The 17208-nt window shown below is 39.4% G+C and overlaps 3 protein-coding genes across 5 annotated transcripts; 1 reads left to right on the top strand and 2 right to left on the bottom strand.

Moving 5' to 3' along the window:
- Positions 1-451: 451 nt before the first annotated feature.
- Positions 452-3553, bottom strand: LOC124956354 (digestive cysteine proteinase 1). Its single transcript, XM_047512058.1, has 12 exons — positions 3305-3553; positions 3028-3078; positions 2777-2929; positions 2530-2702; positions 2344-2448; positions 2096-2255; positions 1815-2007; positions 1510-1727; positions 1318-1418; positions 1089-1220; positions 766-955; positions 452-693 (listed from the first exon to the last, which is right to left on the bottom strand). Exons 2-12 carry the CDS (start codon positions 3068-3070, stop codon positions 509-511), a joined length of 1653 nt encoding a protein of 550 aa, XP_047368014.1. The 5' UTR covers positions 3071-3078; positions 3305-3553; the 3' UTR covers positions 452-508.
- A 356-nt stretch (positions 3554-3909) lies between these two features.
- Positions 3910-6286, top strand: LOC124956357 (caspase-8). Its single transcript, XM_047512072.1, has 6 exons — positions 3910-4633; positions 4766-5013; positions 5108-5300; positions 5372-5497; positions 5565-5702; positions 5799-6286. Exons 1-6 carry the CDS (start codon positions 4051-4053, stop codon positions 6032-6034), a joined length of 1524 nt encoding a protein of 507 aa, XP_047368028.1. The 5' UTR covers positions 3910-4050; the 3' UTR covers positions 6035-6286.
- A 615-nt stretch (positions 6287-6901) lies between these two features.
- LOC124956355 (sodium channel protein Nach-like) lies at positions 6902-16343 on the bottom strand. Of its 3 annotated transcripts, XM_047512060.1 has the most exons (11): positions 16228-16343; positions 9698-10020; positions 9353-9559; positions 9068-9233; positions 8818-8969; positions 8612-8723; positions 8241-8550; positions 8097-8159; positions 7826-8042; positions 7591-7697; positions 6902-7495 (listed from the first exon to the last, which is right to left on the bottom strand). In XM_047512060.1, the coding sequence occupies exons 2-11, from the start codon at positions 9853-9855 to the stop codon at positions 7359-7361; spliced, it is 1629 nt and encodes a 542-aa protein (XP_047368016.1). In that variant the 5' UTR covers positions 9856-10020; positions 16228-16343; the 3' UTR covers positions 6902-7358. The 3 variants fall into 3 exon arrangements, with proteins under 3 accessions (XP_047368016.1, XP_047368018.1, XP_047368017.1); XM_047512062.1 differs by lacking the exon at positions 16228-16343 and having other exon boundaries at positions 6904-7495; positions 9734-10041; XM_047512061.1 differs by lacking the exon at positions 16228-16343 and having other exon boundaries at positions 6960-7495; positions 7826-8024; positions 8109-8159; positions 9698-10041.
- Between the last annotated feature and the right edge of the window lie 865 nt (positions 16344-17208).

Raw genomic sequence — 17208 nt, 5'->3', positions numbered from 1 at the left:
ATATCATACTACCATGCCGATACGTAAGATAATTTGCCAAAATAAATTGCACATTTTAATTTGCAAATTACATGAACATAGGATTAATCGACTCTCCTCAAATATCTGACTATACGATAGTAGAGATATAAAAAAAAAAAAAAAAAGGAATCCCACAAGAAGGCGATATCAAGTAATTGTTATTAAAAATATTCTTTTAATTTTCTTAAATCTTTGTTTTCCATTCATTTCAATAAGAAAGTAGCATGCTACATAAGAAAGTATAAACTATCAACAAGTTTGTACATCATGATAGGCTTCTTACGATAGATAGATACATATACATATATACATATATATACACATATGTATGCATGTATATACATACAGAGAGAGAGAGAGAGAGAGAGAGAGAGAGAGAGAGAGAGAGAGAGAGAGAGACATCTACAGAACGTGTAGTTAACTGCATAAAGAGTATTCAGATAAATTTAATCTCAGTAAGAAAAAGAAAAAAAATAATAAATCCCTGTTATATCGTAACATACGTTGGTGCGGTCAAAACGCCACAATTGTTATCCTTTTGCGCCATAAGTATGTAACCATCGTTACCCCAGTAATTTGACCATGAATTCTTTATCAGCCAATAAGCCTTTCCCTTCAATATACCATAGCCAACAGCTAGGACAGCGTGATCCAACTTGTCCTCCGTATTACCTAAATCACAAAGACTTAAGACTTAACGCAAGACTTTATAACTTTTCCAAGTTAACGATAAAGAAGACTTACCGCACGCGGGTTCGTAATAGACACCATGCGAATAAAAGGAAAATGATTTGTGAGATGCGTCGATACCAACAGAAATTGGACCATGATTCGCTAAAGCCACCTTTAAAGCATCCACGCTTCCTGATGTGACATTAACGTATCCCGAGATCTTAGTCGCCATAGTAACATTGTTAACATGACAATATCCGTCCTAAAGGATATCGCAAAATGTTTTTCATTTACATTTTTGAAGGATAATTAACGACGGACGAAGAAGATTTATTACGAGGATTCTTAGAACTACTTAGAAGTAGAGTTACTTCGCCAAGTAAGTTCTTTCTCACCTGGCCTAAATAACCGCCATATTCATCTTCAGATGGTATTCCACCATGCTTCATGATCCATTGATAAGATCGAAAATCCTCACCGCCATCGCATCCGTTATTACCAAAGCCCCATGAACAGTCGATGAGTGCCTTGTGCGAATAGAGGGGGAAAAAGAAAAAAATGTAAATGTTTGTTGAGAACGGTCAATGGTAAAGGAAAATGCTTTTCTTCATCAAATTGTTATACCTGTTGAGATAAGCGTACTAATTTCCCATATCTCATATAATACGCCCCTTCCACTGCACCGGTTGTGCCAAAACTCCAACAGGATCCGCAAACGGATTGATCTGCAATATAGGATGGATTTCTTTGTACGGCAAAGCTTTCGTCTAATTTTTACGAACGCTGTCATCTATGCGCTTTTATACGTAATGTCACCTTTAACTGGCGTCACAGCACCATACAATCTCCAGTCTATACTGTCAGGAACATTAGCCATCTCCTGTTCAATATCATAAGGAAATGGTTCACCGCCATTGTAACCTTTTGTATACTGTTTACCACGCAAAGCTTTCATTTCAAGAGTAGAACGATCGGCCAAATGATTCGCATCCAGTTGATAGCCCAAATTGGCACGGTTGATCGAATGAATGAATCTGCAGCAAAATTTCACGTATCTTAAAAATAGAAGAAAATGGAGGAGAAGAGGAAGAAGAAAAAAGAAAAGAAAGAAAAAAATAAACCTCATATTCTGTCGAAATAATTCCTTCCGATTAATATGTTCGGTTTCGTTGTTGTAATATTTCTTATGCGTTTTCTTAAACTTCCTAAATGCTACATTAACGTGCTCATCGTAATTATGAACAAATTCCTGCATAGGATTGAACGTATATATATGGTTATCTCCAGGTCCGGGGAAACTAACGCATGTAGAATCTGGAATTATATATTATATATAGAGGGATTTTTCTATTAAATTCAGAGATTATTAATATCATGAGAAGAAAAGAAATAGGACAAGTACTATCGGTAACTGTGAAGACATCTGGACTGGGAACGTCGAAGGAGTACCAATCATAATCCAGATAATAATGATCATAATGGGAACCTAGCAAACTGTTGAAACCAATCATTTCGTATCTCACCGGTATGGGTTCCTTCTTTTGTGGTAGATATGGAGATTTCTATCAAAAGCAATTGAGAAAGCATTGAGAAAGCATTGAGAAAGAAACGAGGGAAAAATGTGGATCCCCATAACCGTCTCCTTAATACCTTATAACGTATCCACAATGTATATTTATTTCGTTTGTCACCAAAGTCTTCAACGAGCCTCCATTTTTCACACGACAAGCCATTTATAATTTCCTTTCCGATACACTGGGATATTAATTTTATATTATATTATTATATCCCATATTAAAAGATCCGTATAAATTGTTAAGATTAATAATTGTATACCTCCATTCCGATTGTATCAGGAATAATACTTTGCGGATGAATTTTAAAATCACTAGATCCATTTACTTGAAGGCACGTTTCTTCATTCAAGACAGATTCCGTAGTAATAGGTGCAACCTTTATACTAGAACCGTACAATCCTTTGTTGGCAAGTTGAAAGGTCTTAACTACTCCTGGAGAAATGAATAAAGATATTTTAATATAAATCTAAGACGACGTTAATAGGACGTAAAAGTTGATCGATTACCTCCATAATAATCGATTCGACTGGATCCACTTTTTCCGTCGTACCATGCATAGAAAGGTTCGCGTATTTCGGCATACGGGATATACAATGTACCTTTCGCGGTATAAGTTCTACTAAACGTTGGAGATTCTAAGTTTGCAGCATAAGAAATACCTGAAGTAGTAATACGACACAATTTGAGAGTAAAAACTTAATAAATGTATAATGGGGGAGGGTCTTACGATCTCTTGGAATAAAGCAATTAAACTTACTGCAAAACATTAGAATCGCAACACATCTGCGAATGCCAATCATTGTCAGTCCTATAACAGAAATAATAGTTTACGCGTGAATTGGTAGACCGGATTGATAATAAGAGTTAGCTATGTGACTCGTATCCATAATCTTAGTAGGAAAGATATACGAAAGGACTTAATGCAATGTAACGAACAAGTTAAATAACGTTCGAACGTAACGAAACGTAACACTTATAATGTTTTTCTTTTCTTTTTTGTTTGTTCACTTCGATAAGAATTATTAGAAGCTTACCTTGAAACAAAGAAATAAATTGTTTTTCCCGAACTGTCGTTATTCCCGAAATGCGTAATTCATTTCCTTCGGACTTGTTATATCAATAATTCCTCTTCAGTTCTCTTTATATTCGATTTCTTAATTGGACTTTGAACTATTGAGATTTACAGTCGATTATTTATATATAAAGAGAAAAAGAAAGAAACAATAACAATTAATCCCCTCTCTCTCACTCTCGCAAACTCGTTCGATTCGATTGACATATGCGCATACGTGCATGCATTAGACATCGTTAAGCATATCGATAGCAGTACTACCACCAACCTTCTTATTCGATATCGAAAATCCCCAAATGGGAATTTGGATAAAATTATAGATAGATAATTTTGGACAAAAATATTAGATATAATAACATTTATTATTTACAATAGATCATAGATTAATGCCATTTAATGATTGCTGCTGGCAAATGAATCTAAGGAGAAACAATAGATAAGGCGCGAGTATTCATATAAGGAACTTTCATTTTCTCCTCGCTATCCTTTTTATTTCTACGAGATTAGATAAACGCAATTATCACTAGGTGCATCGTTATCCGTGCTTTTTTTTTTTTTTTTCTTTCTTTCTTTTTTTTTTTTGACGTTAACACGCGTTATACGCATTTTCCTGTTGGCTCGAAATTAGTAGCCAAACGTGCTTCACCGATATAGTACGTACTTTTTTCGGTATATCGAAGGATCATTAATGCGTTATAATCGTCAACGATGTCGTTGGTCTCCGATGCAAGACCACGCATGGATGCAACAGCAGATGTGATAAAGAAAAGGATAAATTTAGATATATTGGAGAAGATAGAAGGCGATCTTGACATAGACGACATAGTTTCTATTCTATTTTTAATGGTCAACGATTATAAGAATGTATTCTTAAAAATTTTCAAACTTTATTGCAAAGCCAAGAAATACAAAACGTCTGTGATAGCAGAAATTGTCAAAGATGATGAAGAAAATTGGGAGGAAAAATTATTAGAATCGATTTGTATTAGTGGAAATAGAAAAGTTATAAAAAAATTGGGACTACGGTATGAGGACTTGGAGAAAAGTTACTTGCCAAAGTGTAGGTTATATACAAAAAAATTAAATCCTATTGCAAAATGTTTATACTTATTATGTGAATCTTTGTCCGTGGAAGAAACGAAAAAGTTATTGCGTTTTGTCAAAGAGGATAAAATCTTTCTTTCTATTATCAATGAGAATAAAATGTATGAGCCGATACTCGAGGATATAGATCAATTGGAATTACATCTATTGTATTGGATGAATATCGGATATATCTCTATTTTTTCAGGTACATCCCCTTTGAATACGGACATTCCTTTTTTTTCCTTTCCTTTCTCTTCTTTTCTCTTCTTTTCTCTTCTTTTCTCTTCTTTTCTTTCGACTTGTCTGCATCTCATACAAAACTACAATTAATCTGCAGGCAAGGAAGGAAATTTGAAAGATTTGTTGAAACATTTGAAGGGCTTCGATGACACAGATCATTTGATAATGGAAGATTTAAAAGAGTGCAACAGGGATCAGAATGTATCAAGCTTGAGTGCATCAGAAGAGGCACCTCGTGGTGCCTTGGAAAATCAAACTAACGTCATAGAAGTCGAAAAGAACATGCGTAAGATAAAAAAAGGATTGTGCGTTATTATAAATCAAATATACTTCTATGGGTCGCAGGTAGTATGAGAAATTTTGTTGGGAAACATTATGTATAAATTAATAACATTTCCCTTAGGTTACTGATTTCGTTATCGTGTTTAAAACATTGTAGTATGAAATGCGCCATGGAACAAGAGCAGACGCCGATAAATTATCGAAAACATTCCGAGGACTTGGATTTACCGTCAGCGTCATTGATAATTTGACGAAGCACCAAATGCTTTCATATATCAGGGATCTTTCCAAGCAATTTGGATGCGATTATGACTGTATATTTTTATGCATATTAAGTCATGGCTATGAAGGTAATCCATGCATCGTAATATATGCCGTTACAATAATAAATATCCAGCTTGACGAAATTTTTGTATTTAAGGAGGTATCATCGCGGTCGACGAGAAAGAAGTATCCATTAGAAGTATTAATAATGCTTTTTGCTGTTCAGAATTTAGTAAAATAATAAAGATAGTTATTATTCAAGCGTGTCAAGGAAAGGCAATAGGTGAATCTATAAATATATTCAATAGGATTTAAGCACGGTATATTTAATAATTTTATTATTGTTTTAGGAAAAGTTCTAAATCGCAATCATTTAACAACGGACGGCTTAGACGAACTTGCGACAATCGATATAACGACACACGCGAACTTTTGCGTCTTTATGTCTACCCTGCAAGGTTTTGTTTCTATACGGGATAAATTAAGAGGTTATTTTTCCAAGGAACTTCAAATATAATCATCGTCTTTCCATCATTTTTCCTTTTTTTCTCTTTTCTTTTTTCTCATTTTTGTCTTTTACGTAGGTTCGTGGTTCATTCAAGAATTGTGCAATATACTTCAACGAAATGAAAGAAAAATAAGCTTTTTCGAGTTGGCAACGAAAGTTATCCAAACGATTCGTAGTAAGCAAGGAACTATGTATTGCGATAGGGTCGCCCAGTTACCTGAATTATACATGTGTCGTTTAGATGCCGATTTTGAATTACCAGAGTACCAGAATCCTCGGGAGAAAAATGAGGAAATATGTCTGACCAATTAATACTTTGTATATATATGATATAAATATATTTATATAATATATCAAAGAAAGAGGCTCTAATGATGATAGTTCTCGTTCCGTTGGTTTATCCACGTGTGTTTGGTGGCGTCGAGGCGTCTTAGTTAGGTGTTATTGCCGGAGGAGGCGCAACAGTCGCAACGTGCTCGCCAGACGCGTATGCGCGCAGCGCCCCCTTCGATATACTTCGCGCTTCGATAATTTCTCTACATACTTAATTATCACTAATTACGACAAAATGGGATATAATATAAAGAAAGAAGAAAGGAAAAAGATCCATTAAGCAATTTATTACCTGTATATTATCTCTCGTGGATTATATGGTATATTTTAACTTTGCAATTAAAATAGATTACGCGGTCTACTTTTCTTCGGCGCACTTATGTCGCCAGACTTACCTATACGTAGCTTCCTCCGTCTATACGAACGATTAATCATCAATCGTATGGATAATGAAAGAATTCACCTCTGAAAGAATTTATCTCGTACGTCTAACCCGTAAATATTCTAAAGAGGTTAATATTTATAAAATTTGTATGAGTATTTGATAATATTTGATTTATAATTTCAATAGAGAGTAATATCATGACTCCGGTAGTAGTAGGAAATTATGTCGGAAATGAGTTCGAAGAAATTGGAACGACTTACGAGGGAATGTTTGAAAAGGAAAACAGAAAAAAGTAAAGAAAAATGGACGTTAATGGACTATGTCTAACCGTGGACGTCCATCGAGGTATGTAATATTTGGTAAATGCAACCTTTCTCTAAAGAAGTATAAGGGACAAAAGGTATGTATTATTCGTCGTACGATCTAATTTCAATGTACGTTCCTACGGTGGACGATCAAATATTTTTTATCTTTCTAAAGGAAAATAAGGATATAGGGACAGCGTCAAGGAAGACGTCAAGGAGTTTGACGAAAGAGACGAATAATGTACTGTATTTTTACAGAGAGAGATAAAAATTGCCGTAGCAACAGTTTTACCCCAAGTCGATAATGCAGATGCATTGACAATAATAAGAAAACATATTCGTATTTGTTTCGTTGATCGTTTATTTTATTATTTATTGACGTTTACGACGAGCTAATCCGTATTCTGTTCCTCCGTGTCGAGAGCAAGTATGCTTTTTAATGATGCGAAATTAGATAATAACGTTCAAAATTATCCTTATCTCTTTTCTCTTCAATCTAATTTAATGATACTAACACGCAATACATCCATATTAATCTATATTAAATTATCGACATAGGTTTTACATTAAAAGCGATAATTTCGAATTACTTTGTATTTGAAAGACAAAGCTTTTACGATTCGTTACGATTCTCCCGATCGGTATTTGCGAATCTATCGGTGATTATTCGAATGACAAAGAAATATATCAATTCGAAGCCAGACATTAGACTGAATCCAACGAATAAACCCAGGAGTCCGCCGAACGACGCTGAAATATTATCGATTAAGACGATTAAGGCTCGTCGTAGATTTTTATTAATTCGATTTTATTAGTCATTGGTTCGGTGTTAAGTTAAAACTTACCGAACAAGTTACGCCAATTATAACGTACTCTTCGACGATACTGAATGGCTATCAAATCGCTGAAGAAGACGTGGATTATGCTTTGATTTTGGGATCCTTCGTGTTTCCTTGAAAAAGAAAAAAAACCACACACACACACACACACACACACAAGCTTATTCTTACGAATAACGTACGAGGGAAATAATGAAAAATTCGACCGAGTCGATCGAATTGCAATGAAAGTTGAAATCACCCAGTTTTCCTCAGGTAACGAAATCCATCGAAAGAAATGTTAGTATCGAGAATCCCTTGGGAAACGTCTACTGGATATTGAAACAAGGTGCAATCGGGAATACATCCGCAAGGTCTCTCGTATATCTCGGCCAAGTTTCTTCCGTCCTCGAGTATAGTTTCTTCCGTTCCTTGTCCGGGCCACGACGTATCGTACCAAGCTGCGAGAGATTTTTTTACTTTCAAGAGAGATAAGTCGGAGAGTTAATTCTGTTTTTCTTTTTTGCCATTACAATTATACCTACACCTGTATATCGACAGGCATTTAACGTCCTTCAAATTACAGACTCTGGCCTCTGAAACGTTCAAGTAGTGTATTATGACATAAGAAAAAGATATTTTCTTGCAATCGAAGACAACGTCGTCGATATACTGACCGCTTGATGGAAAATAATATGGGATGCAATCGCACTTATTCCTAATGGTATTGGCACGGCATTCCGCCATGCAATTTATGTAAGAATATCTTACGGACGTTAATCTTCTGTAGTAAACCTTCTCATCCTTTAGGATCTTATCTCCTTCGTCGCTAAAAACGCAATTTCTCGTTGAAATTGCGAGATCCTTAACGTCCAACGTCGCGTAAGTTTCTTCGGGCGAGACGCTAAGGAACGCTTGCTTGTTCAAATCGATCAGCTTGTCGTTCGCGTTGTGATCCGGATAATCGTACGGATAATGTACCAAGACCTTTTTGATAAATAATCACGTTTGATCGTAACGGAACGTTTTAGTACGTTTTGAGATTTACCTTGACGCCATAAGATCCGAGAATGGTCGCAAAATAATCCTCTGGATCAGGATTCACCTTTACGGTTAGACCAGTTTGATATCCACACGCTTGTATTTTTCTTGGCTTCGAGCTTGAACAAAAAAGAATATTATAAATTAAGCGATTAATGCGTTCTTCTCTGGATCGAGAGATTCCTCGAGATATCGACTCGACCATTCTCATACTCGATCGAATTTTCGACGTCGCACGGCGAAATGTAATTGAAGCTGCAACAGATACCGTCCCTGGTTAATATCCGATTAAAGAATTCGTTGCACTCAAACGACTCGTCGTTCCACTTGCACGATATTAGGAGATCGCTGCAGTTCTTTGTAACCTTGAAAATGTGATTATTTTTCTTTTTTCTCCTTTCTTGTTCTTAGCTCTCTCTCTCTCTCTCATCGTCAATTTTCATTGGAAATTCTATCGTTTTACCTTTTCCATTACCTCCCTTATCGTTAGCCCATTATCGTCAATAATATCTTGCAGACGAGTAAGGTTTTCCGTGACGTCGTGCTCAAACACACCAGGATCGAGTAATTCTAAAAGTAGTCGAAATTCTTGTACGAGAAACTCCTTGGACATATTCGACGGGTATGACCTAGGAAGCCGAGAAACAGGGTATATACGACGATCGGTAACGGTGGTATAAGATGCGACGAGACAAGATAAATTAAATAAGTACGTAAAATACGTGCGCTATCCTTATTATCTACTCACAACATGTCGACCAAGCCTCTCGTCAGATTGAGAGATATTCGATTGATATTGCAAATCGTTACGGCGGGAAACGGATAATTCCATATACCTCGATGAGTCGTCTCTATCACCGTGAGCGTTGGATGGGAAGCATAGTAATTCCAAGCGATCTTCATAAGGACGATCGCGCAGCACAAGGAGCCGAGCAAGATGATCGCCCAAATTGTTCTAAAGAAATCGTTCGTACAACTAATTAATATTATTTTATATGTGGTCGATGAGATGTAATGAAAGGAAAGAATCGAGCGAAGACGATTAATGGCAGTATAGTGTTTGGTAAATTGTTAATTAAGAAGAGTCTCGTACCGTTCGATTTTCGAACGTTGAGATTGTGCGACGTACTTGTACCCATGGAGTCCTGTCGCGAGACAAAATTCTCGAGCTTGATTCTTAAAAACGTTCCAGGATATTTTCTTTGAACCGGAAGAATCCCTTGTGCCGTTTTTCCTTTGCAACCTTTTCATATTCCAAATCCAGACGATTTCCTTTCTTTTTTCTTTCTTTTTGTCTTCTCTTCGGTCGATTAAAAACTTTATTCCCTTTCTTCTTGTTAAAAGAAAACGCGTAGACGTTAACTGAGCGGCATTTAAAGCGGAATGTCGTGCGTCCGCGACGGCCACCTCGTACGACTATAAAATATTCATTCAATGTTTTTCATCGATTCTGCTCGTCGACGCGATAAATCCAACCTAACCGATTACATTCGATATGCAAATGGTAAGGGCATCGATCGGGCGAAATAGTACGTGTGTGTCGTATAAAAGTGTAGTACGCAAACTTAGAGAGAGCCTTCCTTCTGGCGACCTTGGCATTAGATACCACGATAATTCCCTTTCTATTAAGATTCTTGCTTTTGCCGATTGAAATGAAAATTATGATTACTTTATGGGATCCTCCTGATAAGACATAGCGAAGGAGAATAGATCGGGATGAAAAGAAGGCACACGCATCTCTCTTGGCTCGAAACGTATACATATATACGTATACATATATATATATATATATATATATATATATATATATATATATATGTATATGTATATGTATATGCATATGTATATGTATATGTATATGTATATGTATATGTATATATAGTTATGGATACGTCCAAATGGAATATTTGGCCACTCGTCGTTCTGGTCCTTCGATCCTTCGAAATTAAATGCTCTCTCTCTCGATCCGACCGCGACGCCAGGAAGACAGCCCAGATATTGAAAGTCGAAACGTAGGATACTCTGCAGCCGTTTCGTAGATTCCCTTTCTCTCTGTCTATCGTTCACTCGAGTACTGTCTCTCGGCCGAGTGACTCGGTTGTTCGGATATTAAACTTTGAAGATGCCGCTTCTCGCCGCTCTACCGTGTCTGACTCAGCGAGTGTCATTAATAACTTTGAGGAGATAGATAAAGTGTTAAACACCGTGAACCGTGTGCTCGAGCACACGTCATTACCCTGACTATTAAAGGGCTCCGATGCTAATGCAGCTCGCGAATCCGTAGCTAGAGAATACCGTCACGTATCGCACCTTAAAACGATCGTTTTCTCTTCCGGACGGAGGATAAACGTAACTCGGATTGCGATCGCTGCCGTGGATCGATACGCTGCGATTGAGATAGACGTAGTAACAGGTAATGTAGCGTTCCTTCTCTCTCTCTCTCTCTCTCTCTCTCTCTCTCTTTCTGCCCCCGTGTAAACGATATCGATATAATCCAATATTAGGGCGATATCGCGGCGGCACGAATTCAACGAGCCGAGGAACTTTCGTTACGCGACGAGAGGGTGGCCGCGTGCGACGTTTTAAATCGGGGCCGGGGATGGGAAAGGGGCGAAAACTGGTATTTGATATCAGCCACCCTAACGATTCTCGGAGACACTTGAACGAAGCGACGCTTCGACTTTGAGCTGCGGGGAAAGGATGAAGAAGAAGAAGAAGAAGGAAATTAATGGAGAGAAATTCGAATCGACTCTAAATCGCTTCCAATAATATGAAATGATATCGATCGTATATCGCTTAAGAACTAATGGACTAGGCGTTGATCTAAGAGAAATCTAGGTTTAAACTACTAGTCGCAAAAGTGAAGGAATAACTGCGAGGAGTTGTCTCAGGGAGTTCGGTCTTTAAACGCAAGTATAGTGGGGTAATTTTAATTATGAGATAGTTCATCCAGCCTTCTCGTATAGGGAAAATTACTGATCGCTGGGTCGGACTTGGTGGATGGGGTAACAATGTATTATGCGTTCACCCTGTCAGCCCCTCGTGCTAACCGCAAACCCCTTCTATTCATCCCCAACAATTCGTTAACTGCTATCGAATTGACTTCAACGGCACGGTTGGTTTAGAGCGCACGCTCGTTAAACCTTCTCCGTTTCGGTCTTTCCAGGCGTTTCTACGTTCGTGTCCTCTTTTTCCATATTCATCCTTGTTCTTTATTTATTATACCTTGTCAGGATTTCGAAACGAAAGCGCTCTCTTATCATTGGAATCGGGAGAACGCGTGGCAATTTGTCAAACTTTCGGAAAAAGTCTAGCCGAGGGGTTCGCGCCTCCGATGGAATTCTTTAAAACTAGCACGTTTCACGGGTTCTCAAGGAAAAGATGGATATTATAAATAGGATAGTATTCGTCTATATAGGATCTGTATTTAGGAGGGCGAGATTGCATTATGGGGACGACGTATTTCGCGGCACATTGAGTCGACGGACTTTAAGATACACCCGTTCTCAAAGAAAAACGGATCCAAGCTCTCTCGTCGGTTCGAACGCGATCGCGAAAATTCCTTTTCGCATACAACATTCGTTTGATACAACCCTTAGATCATTGTTATCCGTTATTATTATTATTATTATTATTATTATTATTATTATTATTATTATTATTATTATTTTGTTTTCTTAAAGAGGATAACTTTTAAGAAGCTGACAATCGGAATCGAATTCTATTATCGTCGGTTCCAAAGTTGCTTATACGACGTTTCGGTCGTACAATCTTTTTCTGGAATTTTAGGCCTACTTGGTAAGCCGTCATTCTGCTTTTTTCCTTTTCTTTTCCTTTTCCTCCTCTTCTTCCACGAGGCTCTTTTTGCTTTTGGAAGACTCGTCTTATCCTTTGGCATGTGCACGTCGCCGTACGTCGATTCGTAAAAGAAGGGAAGCACATAGTAGAAGGGAAGTACATACGGAGCATATAGGGGTTTGCAAGCGGGGAGAGATTTTATGGGGGCTCCGAGTATATTTCCTGATTGAGCGAACTAATCCACGCAAAGGAGGTTTTATCGTTGAGGTATACCTAATCGAAGGGGCTCTGAGTGATCGTCCTGCCTCCTAGCATCTTCGATCGGCACCGATACTTTCCGCGACACGACAAAATATTCCGCACAAAAATTCACTCGTCGCGAAAGTTGCAATTATTTTTCATCGTTGTTGTATAAGAAGAGAACGAGTGGAATATCGAAGCTTATCATTCACAACTCGAGTAATAGAGAGAGGAAGCAGCAATGAAGAGGAGCTTTGCTGGGAAGAATGAGAGAGGAAACTTTGGAATCCCTCGTTAGGGCGATATTTACGAGAACGTATCAGAGCGTAGGTATCACGAGTAGGTACGAATACCTTCAAGCGAGTTCGTCGAAATCGTTTACCTCCTGATCGCTGGGCCTTGTCTACGGCGTTGTTTACGATAAACGTAAACCCATCCTCCTGATATCGTTTCGATCCTCTTTTTTTTCGATTCGACAACAGAACGAGAAAGGAAAAGAGAAGGAAAGAAAATATCTTTCGCAAAATGGAGTCTTTTCTTCTTTCCTTTCTTTCTTCCTTGCTCGAAACTTCGCAACTCGCAACCTTGAATTCGAAACACGGTCTGGGCGGTCCTCCGATGCTTTTAATCGTAACATTTAAGCTGGGCCAGTGACGCGAGCCGAATCGAAACTTTACTCCTACGGAGAGGATGGACCCGTGCACGCTTTTATCGTCCCTACGATAGTTTCGCCATTCTGATCTGCTTGTGTTTATAGTGATTGGGGTAGAGGAAGAAATGGAGAGAGGGTTGGAGTTTTTCGATATTTCTTTCTGTTTTTCCGATGTAACTCTGAACGAAGAAGAGAAAAAAAGGAAGCACACAAAAAAATCAAGTGGATGAAAGGAGGAAAGTATCGTTCCGATCTATCGCTTTAGACTTCTGCTTTAACAATCGTGCGACTTGTGAATATCGGCGTTCGTGTTTGCTTGCTACGGAGGTACGTTAAAAAGAAGAAAGTAGTCACGGCAAACGTATGGTCAGCCTGAATCTGGTTAATGTGTGGACACACAGAAAGAAGGAGAGAGAGGGGGAGAGAGAGAGAGAGAGAGAGAGAGAGAGAGAGAGAGAGAGAGAGCGTGTTCACGAGCCACGTCGGGATCGAAGAAATGAATATTCAACGGTAAACACCGCTTACGCTTGTAAAGGGTTCCATACGAAGATGTAAGCGGAGATAGAGGATAGAGAGCGAGAACGAGAGAGAAAAGTCGACTCATCTCCCTCTACTATCTCCATCCCATTCTCTCTCTCTCTCTCTCTCTCTCTCCCCCCCCCCCCCCCCCCCCCCCCCCCCCCCACCACTCTTTCCTTTAAAACAGGGAGACGAGAGAGCTCGTGACTTGTGCAGATATAAACGCCCTCTCTGTGCCTCTCTTGGTCTCGTGCAAGCTGAGAGAAACGTTGTTTACGATATTACATCTATAATACCGGTCAAGTGGGCAACGTCCAGGCCTGGTGTAATCTCCTCTGCAGCAGAATCTCGTTTCTGGCCAGATACAGCACGTTGACTCTTTTGGAATTATGATAATGTGCTACTACTAAGCTTTCTAAACTGGGAAACTATCATTCTCTCTTTATTCCTCTCGTTAACAATAAGTACGCGATACTAGAGCGTAAGTAACCGATAGTTTTGTTATTTATTACGACATTAGATGGTAGAAATACTTATTCTCTGATAAATTTCGAAAGAAACATGGGAAACATTAGAGAGCCCCGAAGAATCAGGATTATGATATCGGGAATAGTCCTTTGACCATCCCCTTTTTCCTCGTTCCTATGAGTTAACTGTAATTAATGCAAGCAACATCCTTCGAGATAGCTACTCGTGTCTACTGCAGAATCCAAAGGACGTAGGAGCCGAATAGAACAACGTTCTATTCGGCTAAGGGGAAAAGAACTGCCTGTTTTGATTCTGGACGTTATAGGAAAGACATATATCACTTGGTCCACCCCATTGCCATAGATGGCAGTAGTTAGGGGTGGCGATGCCGGGTAAGGGCCGCTGGACGCGACTCGATTTATTGCTTCGTTCGATATATATGATTATTTAAATCTCATTCGAGTTCCACGTCGTCGTCGTCGTCGTCGTCGTCGTCGTCGTCGTCGTCGACGTCGACGTAGAAATGCCATTCCTCCGATCTGTCCATTCCTTCTTTTGTTACTTTTACGAAAGGACGAGGATTCATATTTTTATCTCATCTATTCGCATCGTTTTTTCTTTCTCGAGGAATTGGTTACGTTGTCCAACTCGGGAAACGTTAACGAGCACGAGAAGGAAAAAAAAAAGACAAGAAAAAAAAAGTGTGTATATATGTGCATACGCATATATGATCCTTTTATCGAGAAAAGAGAATGGGCAAAGAAAGAACGTAGGTAGAGTGAATTTGGCAGGAGTAACACAAGAGGAATACGAAAATCGTCTCGATGGATCATTCGCAAAGGATACGTAACGGTATGTGTAAGTGCCGCACGCAGACGCGTACGCCGAGTTATAGACGGAAATACGCTCGCGAGTGTTGTTCAAAAATATTCGAAGCACACGGCGTATTTCACGCCTAATTTCGCCCAAATTCGCCGTCGAATATTCCACTCGTGGTTCTCCTTTTCGATCTCATGCGAGCCACGTGCCATTTATCTCGCGGAGAAGACGTTAGACGTAGAACGTATCCACGTTTATCTAGTAGACGCTGCGATTCTCTCGCCGCGCGAATTCATTTTATTATCCGTTTCGAACGACAGCCGCAATCGCTCGCGTATAACTGGAGGAAGACGTTCGCGATGAAACATTTTCGAACATTTCGAATGATATTATCCAAATTTCTAAAGGATCTACGAGAAATATTCTCTTATCGTATCCCTTTCTTTTCGTTTTCTTTTTGTTTTTTCTCTTTCGACTTGGATACGTTACAAATTTAGAGACAATTTCAGAGACAAATTTAAAAGACAAAGAAAGATAAAAATGCGAACGAACCTCTTTCAGATTAATTACTAAAAGCTTCCTGAAAAAAGAGGAGAAATCTAGCTACCCTAGTATTTCTTTCTTCTCTTCCTCGTCCTAGTGGACGAAGAGAACGCGCGAGCGCACACACGCTCGCAGAAATTCATTAGGGGTATCTGATATTTCTGGTGGGTGCTTCGCGCCGGAATAAATCATAGCGAGTAGAGAAGCGAGAGAAAGAGAGAGAGAGAGAGAGAGAGAGAGCGTATCGGTTCGCTTCTTTCTCGTTGCACGCGCGATCCATTCGTTTATCTTCGATCTCGCATGAGAGAGAGAGAGAGAGAGAGAGAGGAATGGGTGGGCTAAACGATCGAACGTGATCCGAGCTTAAAGCGTTCGCGGACATGGAGAAAATCTCGTTACGGATTCGACCATCCTTTCTTCGTCCTCTTCTAGGAGAGTGTCCCTTGCACGAAGACGCAACCTATACACGCGTACGAGATAGTCCGAAAGTTGGAAGGAGCTTTGCTCTGTCTCAAGGATATCGGATCGGCTCAATCTTAGGAGGCATATTCGTGATCGTCGAAGCGTGTTAGAAAGCGTCTTACCAGTTGGGTACCTATGCGTACCAGAAGATTGAAATTAATTTCTGGATATTGGACGATTGAAAACTCCTGCCTCTTGCGATGACCATCCTCGAATCTCTCGATACGAAGATTACCAAGAGAGATAGCAGCCGCTTCTCGAATATCTCTTGGGGAGATATAGGGGATTTGAATATCACCACCCCTTTCCTCGAGAAGCTGTTCCACTTTGGAACACGAGATATCCTTTCGTCCTTTGAAGAGTTTCTCGTCCCTTTGAGCTGTACATAGATTTCGAACGGTTGGATCCCGTCAAATCCTTTTTCCTATAGGTAATAGTGCACTCGATAAATCGATGGATTTTCATAGATATTCTCGCGCATCGAAATCCTCGAGGCCACGTCGTACTACTCCAATGTCGTGCGAGTTATTCATACATTACCGAATTGAAATTAATTTCAGGACCGCGGCGCGACGCGGCGCGGCGTAAATCAAAAGCGTTCCGCTCTATAACGTAGGGTAGGCCCTAAATCACGTCGCGGTAATTGCTGCGGTACCGCTCGGCCCTGTACCGTTATCCGCGCACCGGAACCAACGCTTAACGAAGAACGTATATCGAACGGGACGCGATTTCGTTTCACCGAGGAAAGGAAGCCGAGTGGAATTTTCTTTTTAGCGAGGATTAAAAAAAAAGGCCTGAAAGGAAGGAACTCTAAAGAACTGGGGAGGGGAAGGCAAAGGTAAAGCGCGTAAAGGAAAGGAAAGGAAAGAAACGGTAGAAATAAAGGAAAAGGAGGAGGAGGAGGAGGAGGAGGAGGGGGGGGGAGAGGAAAGGAAGAAAGAAAAAACATTTCGCGAAAAGCACCCCTTAGCGAGCGAGCGAGCGAGCAAGCAAAGGAATACATTTTCTCTCGGCTCTTTTTTTCTTTTCTCTACCCTTCTCTCGTGACGCTCGCGCACGAGAGTATAAAAGGGAAACGATTCCTCGCTCTTAGGTTAACAAGG

This window comes from Vespa velutina, chromosome 21 (assembly GCF_912470025.1).
Source record: "Vespa velutina chromosome 21, iVesVel2.1, whole genome shotgun sequence".
Classification (NCBI taxonomy): Eukaryota; Metazoa; Arthropoda; class Insecta; order Hymenoptera; family Vespidae; genus Vespa; species Vespa velutina.
Note: the sequence above shows the minus strand (reverse complement) of the source record. Positions and strands in the feature narration are given on the sequence as shown.